The sequence below is a fragment of the Siphateles boraxobius genome, unplaced genomic scaffold (genome assembly GCF_051911475.1).
Source record: "Siphateles boraxobius isolate OS27281-9 unplaced genomic scaffold, OSU_SipBor_1 46, whole genome shotgun sequence".
NCBI classification, from domain to species: domain Eukaryota; kingdom Metazoa; phylum Chordata; class Actinopteri; order Cypriniformes; family Leuciscidae; genus Siphateles; species Siphateles boraxobius.
Window position 1 is genome coordinate 17756362 of NW_027509097.1, and position 8896 is coordinate 17765257.

Sequence of the window (8896 nt, forward strand, 5' to 3'; positions counted from 1 at the left end):
GGGCGCCACTCATCTGATTGGCCACCCCGGGTGTCACCTCAAAATTGAATTCGATATATTGGCAGTTTGATGCTGAGTGAAATTACATTTAACCTCTTGTTGAAAAAAGCATTTATTTTGATGTGCGACCGCTGAGTGCCGTGCTATTTTAAGATTGAAGATCTTCACACAGTTTGAAAAAGCGCAGAGCTGTTCAAAATTATGCAGCTCCAGAGTGCTCTCATAGTTTTCCAAGTAACGTTGTATTTGTCCCAAATCGTTGTCAATTTGTTTTCTCTTTCTGCGGATTGACTTATTTTTTTTTTAACAATAGATAGTTTTGTCTTTCTGTGGATTAAATAGCCTAAAGTATAGGCTATGGTTTAGGCTATATAGAGAGATATAGCCTACAATAGATTGCACTTTCGCTCTCAATTTTTTAAGTGAACTTTCTGATTGGGCTATATATGATTATCCGTTTAATTAAACGCATGAAAAGTGAGGGTAGCCTATGACTAGGCCTACTGCAAACGGCGCCATCTGCGCGACACCCTTTTTTAATTAATTTTAACATTGCATGGTTGTGGGAATGTGATTTGGCTTAGTGCGATCATCAAATCGCTGTTGTAATTATAAATATATATATACTATAGACTATAGTCTGACGCGCTGCATATGTTTCACTGTGTTAATTTTCAGTCTCAAATCACAGTAAATGCTACTCTGTATGTTTGAGTCGCTTATAATTTGCATTTGGTAACACACCATGCGCAAATCATCCTCCCAAATTCGTAATGAGAATCGTTTAGAAATCTGTTTTTGTCAACAGATAAAATATCAATGGTTTAACGTTTGAAAGCAGAGAAATGAAATCAACTTGGAAGTCAGGTTTTTCTTCTTTCTTTCTTTTTTAGTCTTCAACTGATCCCATGCTTGTCCTTGGGGGACATTTTTGTCCCCATGATGACGGCTTATAAATCTTATTAAGTTATGTTTTTTTTTTTAATTTAAAAATGCTAATATATGATCATGATTTGAAGCCAGCATTCTGGGTCACTTTTACCCAATTCATGCTGCATTTACACTTGCCATAACATGCGATCACCGTGATCCGATCAAGCAGATCGGATCAAGCCATCAGGACACGGTGCGTTTATACCTGACTTCTGTATCTGGATAACAGATCGGATGTCCCATTCCCGCTAGAAAAAAAAAAGGATGGTTCCGGTGCAAAGTCGACCTGAAGTGGTAGCTAGGCTCCCAGCAAACAAATTTAGGTTCTGGGAACGTTCTGGGAACGTTAGTTTTTGGTTCCCAGAACGTTCCTAGAACTTTCCCTTAACGTTAGGGGAACCTTCCCGGAACGTTTTCCTTACGTTATTAAAATGGAACCTAAAAATAACCTACATGGAACGTTCCTATAACGTTCTTGTTTGGTTCCCAAAAAATAACCTCATGGGACCATTCGGGAACGTTAGGGGAACGTTCTGTGTTTGCTGGGCTACCCCGTGTGAAAACTGTTTCTAAAAGAAAATTTTCTTTTAGAAACAGTTTTCAGACGGGGTACATTTTACAAATCTCGCAAAATGAAGATCATGAAGAGGCTGCAAGTACAGTGGGGGAAATAAGTATTTGACCCCTTGCTGATTTTGCAGGTTTGCCCACTTATAAAGAATGCAACGATCTATAATTTTAATCATATGTACATTCTAACAGTGAAAGACAGAATCCCAAAGAAAATTCCAGAAAATCACATCATATGAATTTATAAAAATTGATAACCATCTGATGAGGAAAAACAAGTATATGACCCCCTACCAAACAGCAAGTATTATGGCTCCTACAAGCCAGTTAGTCTTTCTTTAAGACACAGCCCCAATCCCAACCAATTATCTACATCAAATACACCTGCCTCACCTCGTTACCTGTATAAAAGACACCTGTCAACACCCAAACAACCAGCATCCAACATCACCACCATGGGCAAGACCAAAGAGCTTTCTACGGACATCAGGGACAAGATTGTTGATCTGCATAAGGCTGGGATGGGCTACAAGAGAATCGGAAAGCAACTTGGAGAGAAAAGATCAACTGTCGGTGCAGTTATCAGGAAATGGAAGAAGCACCACACCACCGCCAAACTCCCTCGGTCTGGGCCTCCACACAAGATCTCGCCTCGTGGGGTGTCCCTGATCATGCGAACGGGGAATCATCCCAAAACCACAAGGGGGGAACTGATGAATCAACTGAAGGCAGCTGGGACCACAGTTACAAAAGAAACGGTTGGTAACACACTACGCCGTCATGGATTGAAATCCTGCAGCGCATGCAAGGTCCCCCTGATCAAGAAGAAACATGTACAGGCCCGCATGAAGTTCGCCATTCACCACCTGGACGACTCAGAAGAGGCCTGGAAGAAGGTGATGTGGTCAGATGAGACCAAAATAGAACTTTTTGGCCCCAACTCAACTCGTCGTGTTTGGAGGGCAAAGAACACCGAGTACAACCCAAAGAACACCATCCCCACCGTCAAACATGGTGGTGGCAACATCATGCTTTGGGGGTGCTTTTCAGCCAAGGGGACGGGACAACTCCATCGTATTGAGGGGAGGATGGACGGGGCCATGTATCGTGGAATTCTGGACCAACATCTCCTTCCCTCAGTGAGAGAGCTGAAGATGGCTCGAGGATGGGTGTTTCAGCACGACAACGACCCTAAGCACACCGCCAAAGCAACAAAAGAGTGGCTGAAGAAGAAGCACATCAAGGTTCTGGAGTGGCCTAGCCAGTCTCCAGACCTGAATCCAATTGAAAATCTTTGGAGGGAGCTTAAAATTCGAGTTGCCAGGCGACAACCTCGGAACCTGAAAGATTTGGAGGCTGTCTGCAGGGAGGAGTGGGCCAACATCCCTGCCGAAATGTGCACAAACCTTGTCACCAACTATAAAAAGCGTTTGACATCTGTGCTGGCCAATAAGGGCTTTTCTACAAAATATTAACATGCTGTTTGTCCAGGGGGTCAAATACTTGTTTTTCCTCATCAGATGGTTATCAATTTTTATAAATTCATATGATGTGATTTTCTGGAATTTTCTTTGGGATTCTGTCTTTCACTGTTAGAATGTACATATGATTAAAATTATAGATCGTTGCATTCTTTGTAAGTGGGCAAACCTGCAAAATCAGCAAGGGGTCAAATACTTATTTCCCCCATAGGCCTATGTGGATCAATGCCGTACCTGTACAGAAAAACATATACGAGAACGCTAAGCTGTGGTGGGGAAAATGCGCATTCTTTACAGAAAATGAATGATTTTGCAACTTTAGGGTGCGAAGGCAAACATTTCAGTATATTTGCGATGTAATTCGCATTCGACTGTAACGCAAAACCACACAACTACGTGCAGGAATTCCTGGAGAGGGGGAATAATGACAGTGCGCGGGGTTTTGTGTGACGTCCACCCGTGAATGCAGCCACACTTTATGTGGTTTGTGTGAGTCAATTGTCTGTGATTTATGTTTGCACTGTTTGTTAATTTTTGCTTGTCGTTGTCTTTATCTGCGAGAATTTCCAAAGATTTAATTGTAGCCTATGCTATACCCTGTAAATATGACTTAAAAAACTTTGGCTTTTGATTATATTTTTAAGTAAAAATATATTTGTGGTTGCTGTATCTAGTGTAGCACAAGACACTTCTTTTTTGATGAAATTTTTTAAAACATATAATAGTTCCCAAATGTTGCATTGCACTCATTTTGAAATGAAACAATTATTACATGCTTTCCTCGTTATGAGTGGTGTATTATTTACCAGAATCTGCTGTGTTTTGACCCGGAAGTTTTTGTATGTCGTTTTTGAGGCTGGCTTCACATGTAGTGAGCGTCATCATAGTCGGCAGCAGGGTGCATACTAATTTTACGCATTGAAATGCACAGGTGAGCAGGCTACGGGTATTCTCGGTGAAACAGGTATCACACATCCAGAAATGAAAAGAAATTATTTCCTCATTAACTTTCTTATCACTTCTTTGAGCGTTATGGTTGGTTTGTCATTCTCTAAACTCGCCAGGCCAACGATACCGGCGATAGCGCATTACTTTGGGACAAAAGGCAGGTACGAGGAAGTGAATCCACATCTATTAGATGACATTTTGTTTGTAAACACATCGCGGCTGGTTCCCCCCTCTCCAGATTGCCGTGCCATTCATATGGTGTCTGTGATACGTCACGGGACACGCTATCCAACCACAAAAAATGTGAAAAAGATTGCGCGACTGTTTGATCTGGTCGTGTCTGACGCGTCGGGTTCAGCGTCTTGGCTTAATAAAATTCAAACATGGAAAATGTGGTACACTGAAGACATGGACGGCAGACTGGTGGATAAAGGGCGAGATGACCACAGGCATTTGGCGATGAGACTGGCACAGTCATTCCCCACCTTGATTTCTGAGGATCTCCTCCGCGCAAACCGCATTGAGTTCATCACCAGCTCCAAGCACCGCTGCATTGATAGTGTAAAAGCTTTCCAAGAGGGTCTTCACAGACTCTGGGATGTTCAGGGTAGGCTTAATGTCCCTTACTAGCCTTTTTGTTAGCTTCTTAATCATTGTTCATGAAAAGTTAATCCAGAAATGAAAATTCTCTTATTACCCTCATCATTCCAAACCTGTATGTCTTTCTTTCTTCTGTGGAACACACAATATTTTTAAAACATACTAACTAAACCGTTTTGGTGACCTTTGACTTCAATTGTATGGACAGAAAAAACACCAGACATCTTCTTTTATGTCCCACAGAAGAAAGAAAATCATACAGGTTTGGAATGACATGAGGGTGAGTAAATGATGACAGAAGAACTATGCTTTTAACTTCTCTTATACATAGACTGTGTTTCATGAACCCCCAGCATCCCAAGTTTGCCAGGACCCCATCATATACCACACATGCGATATGTCCTATATTTCAAAGATAAAGCTCCGATTATAACAAACATTTGCATTGGGGACATTTAAAGGGCAACTTGGAAACTATTTCAACTTAATAAAACCGTTTAGAAATCATTTGGATGGTTAAATAACCTATTCTGGAGAGAATGGTGACTTTCCCTGCTCCCCCCAGGGTTCCCAAGCGGAAAACCAACCTTGCAACATCGGGACTAACGTCCCACAAAGTTGGAAATAGGAAGTCTAATGAGAAGCGAGAACGAGCGAGAAACACGAACTGCCTTACGGCAATTCGACATTAACACACATTCCATATGAAACTGTGTATGATGTATTACCCATAACTCCACATGATTAAGTTGGCCGCCTCCGATAACAACAAATGCACATGAGCAGCGGTTGAAAGGGGGAGGAGGGGGCCTGCAAGTGAGTTTTTTTACGACAGTGTTGTGAAATTTACGCCCCACATCTATAACGGGAGCTCGTTGAGACAATATGCGACAAAAAAAGTGAAAATCAGCGAAGAAATAGCTAGAGTTGCCAAGTTTCCCTTTAAAATGTACATGACGTTCACAATTTTTAAAACCCTACATTGTTTATTTCCAGATTTAAATAAGAATTTTTTGATTTCGATTTTTTTTTAGATACATTGGGATCAAATTTCTTTGAGCTCCATCTTGATAGGAATAAAAGACAGGTATCTGAATTCTCATTTAAAGGGTTAGTTCACCCAAAAATGAAAATTCTTTCATGGCCCTCATGTCGTTCCAAACACGTAAGACCTTTGTTCATTTTCAGAACACAAATGGAGATATTTTTTATTAAATCCTGTTCACGCGAGCACCACAACACATGCGTGTGATTCTGAAGCAGGAGCTGGTCAATACTGAGCCGCCATTCTGACGTGGGCGCTGCAGTGTGTTTACTACGTCAACAGCGTAGGAGACTGACACAAAAAAGAAGTTCTTCAATGAAGTCGTTATTTTTGTTTGTTTTTTGCGCACCAAAACTATTCTTGTCGCTTCATAACATTAAGGTTGAACCACTGGAGTCACATGAACTATTTTAATGATGTCTTTACTACCTTTCTGGGCCTTGAAAGTGGTCGTTGCTTTTCTGTCTATGGAGGGGGTCAGGAAGCTCTCGGATTACATCAAAAATATCTTTGTTTGTGTTCCGAAGATGAACGAAGGACTTATGGGTTTGGAACGACATGAGGCTGAAAAATTAATGACAGAATTTTCATTTTGGGGTGAACTAACCCTTTAACTACAGCACCTTTAGGCCAAACAGCTGGCACCATGAGGGAATTCTTTCCTCAGCACATCTGCCATAAAGTGTCTTGTTATCTGTGCATACTATGTAAACATCTCTCCGCCAGCTGTAGTTGATGATCCTGCAAGCTTTATTGTTGAAGTAGTGGTCCTTGGTCATTCAATGTTATTCAACTAACCATACTTCTTGTTTTATAGATATGGATTACAAACACTATGTGGATGATTCACTCATGAGATTCTTTGATCATTGTGAGAGATTTGTTGAAGGTGTTGAGAACAATAAAACAGCTTTGAAGGAGGTAGAACGCTTTAAATCTTCGGCAGAAATGGATGCAGTACGGAAGAAAATATCTAACCGCCTTCAGATTCCATACAATCAAATCACCCCAGGTAATTTTGCTTTTTATATTACGGTGTACAATTTTATCTTACTGTTCACTAAAGTTGCTTAATGTTAATCTGTAGACTAAAATAGTCAATAACAAAGATCCTTCCAGATATTGATTTAAATTTTCTTCCAAGATATGGCAGAGGCAGCTTTCTTTTTGTGCTCCTATGAGTTTGCCATCAAGTCAGAGAACTCTCCATGGTGCGATCTGCTGGATGAGTCTGACGCTCAAGTACGTATGTTGGTTGGAAATTGAAAACTTCCATTTTCAGTGTATTTAATGAATGTTGTTAGCATTCAAAGTGTCAGATGTGGTGTTTGTGGGGTCATAGAATGTCTAGTAAGCATGTAATGTAATCAGTGCCCTGATTCATTGTTTCACAACTGGATTTACCTTGGCGACCAAATGCATGTTTCTCTTTTTCAGTAACATGTTTTTGGCCTCTTGTTAGGTCCTGGAGTATAAAAATGACCTGAAACAGTACTGGAAGCGGGGATACGGACATGACATCAACCGTAAATCCAGCTGCCCTCTCTTTCATGATATTTTCAGGCGTCTTGATAAGGCTGCTAATGACTACAGGTAAGGAGATTAAGATGTAGAACAGTTCTCAGTCAGTTATGGTGTATTTGTCCAGTTACAATACTCCATAAAACATGCTAAAGATGTTTGTGTTCACTTGTGTCTCCTGTAATCTGACAGATTTGGAGAGGTAAAAAAGACTGCCACCATCCAGGTTGGTCATGGTGAGACCCTGCTGCCTCTGCTCTCTCTGTTGGCCTTTTTCAAGGATGAAAAACCTCTAACTGCAGAGAATTTTTCTTCACAGCACAATCGCATGTTCCGCTCCAGTCAGATTGTACCTTATGCTGCGAACTTAGTCTTTGTTCTGTATGAATGTAGTGATGGACTTAGAGTACAGTTGTTTCTCAATGAGAAGCCCATGACTTTTCCCAGCATGAATCATTCGGCTCCTCTGTATGAAACAGTCAGAAAGCATTACTCAAAGCTCCTTCATGGCTGTGATTTTAATAAGGAATGTGGTGTGCCTCAATCAAACCTCAGGAACACTGAATTGTGAGTCAGGTTATTAAATAGTGGATTACAGGGATCAATTACTGTGCACTTGCAATAACTGTATCTTCACTTTTGATTTATTAATATTTTCATACTTTGGATATTGTTTTATTTATTATACAGGCTACCAAATTACCAAGGGGTGTACATTTGTGCTTTAAGAATGTTTTCTGTGTTCTTTCTTGTTTTATTTGCCAAAGTACTAAAGAAATACAGTGCCAAATAATTCGTAAATTTGTAATTTTTTTATTTTAATTAAACGGTTATGTCTTTATAAAAGTCATTCCGGCTATCAGGTTAGATCCTATCTTGAAAATGGGTTCCCCCCAAAAAAAGTATTCTGAAATTGGATTCCATCACATAAATCTTGGTTTTGATCTGGATCAAACCTTCAATATATGTTGTTAACAACTTTTTAGTAATATCAGGATTATCCTGATTCCAGGGTCCAGTTGTTCAGAAAGTTTAATCCAGATCAGAATTATTCCATTTATTGCTATCCAGGATCAGGTAATCCATTTTACTTTTGTTGCGCTTTTTAAAAGCTTGCAAAAGGTATGGAATTAATAGAAACTACTTTTGACTGGTTCAACTCAGATGATTGTGCCAATGTAGTTTAGATAAAGTGATTAAAAAACCCTTAAAATTATATTATTGTTGTTTGATATTGACATCTGTTTTGTGGATTATTTGATGGTGCCAAAATCTCTTTTAATTTGAATAGGTATCCTAATTTCTACTTCTACTTCATTATTGTAACAGTTACATTAATCAAGAGTAAAATAAAAGATATAAATGAAAAAAATCAAAGTTATCCCAATCTTATAAAAGGGTTTGAACAACACATACTGATTGTTTGATCCAAACCAAAAAAAACATGATTGGATTTTGTGATCTAATCTGATTTCAGAATCCTTTTTTTCTTTTCTTTTGAGCTCATTATTTGATCCAATCCGATAAACGAAATCTGATCAGATTACTTTTGAACAACTGGGCCTAGGAGAAGGGTGGATTTTAGGAGCAAAAGAAATAAAACTTTTTAAAAAACATTTATGTTTTGCACTTGATTTGTTTAACCAGTACAATGACTTTGAACAGCAAAAATACAACAACCAAACTGCTTCAACATCCCATAAAACTTTGAATTGTGATATTCCCTCTAGTCTCTTATTCATCAAGACAAACATTCCATGAAACCCCACAATCATCTAAAAATACAATAAAAATGACA

The 8896-nt window shown here is 39.4% G+C and overlaps 1 protein-coding gene across 1 annotated transcript; it reads left to right on the forward strand.

Moving 5' to 3' along the window:
• The first annotated feature begins 3818 nt into the window (after window positions 1-3818).
• On the forward strand, window positions 3819-8714 carry minpp1b (multiple inositol-polyphosphate phosphatase 1b). The gene is made up of 5 exons (XM_077201179.1): window positions 3819-4539; window positions 6395-6589; window positions 6722-6819; window positions 7040-7170; window positions 7291-8714. Exons 1-5 carry the CDS (start codon window positions 3966-3968, stop codon window positions 7667-7669), a joined length of 1377 nt encoding a protein of 458 aa, XP_077057294.1. The 5' UTR covers window positions 3819-3965; the 3' UTR covers window positions 7670-8714.
• The last annotated feature ends 182 nt before the right edge of the window (window positions 8715-8896 follow it).

Excerpts from the sequence above, each read along its gene's own strand:
- minpp1b (XM_077201179.1), top strand. The coding sequence starts at position 3,966 with ATGAAAAGAAATTATTTCCTCATTAACTTTCTTATCACTTCTTTGAGC. Across the intron at positions 6,590-6,721 it reads ATACAATCAAATCACCCCAG|ATATGGCAGAGGCAGCTTTC; the intron begins GTAATTTTGCTT and ends TTTTCTTCCAAG. Across the intron at positions 6,820-7,039 it reads TGGATGAGTCTGACGCTCAA|GTCCTGGAGTATAAAAATGA; the intron begins GTACGTATGTTG and ends GCCTCTTGTTAG.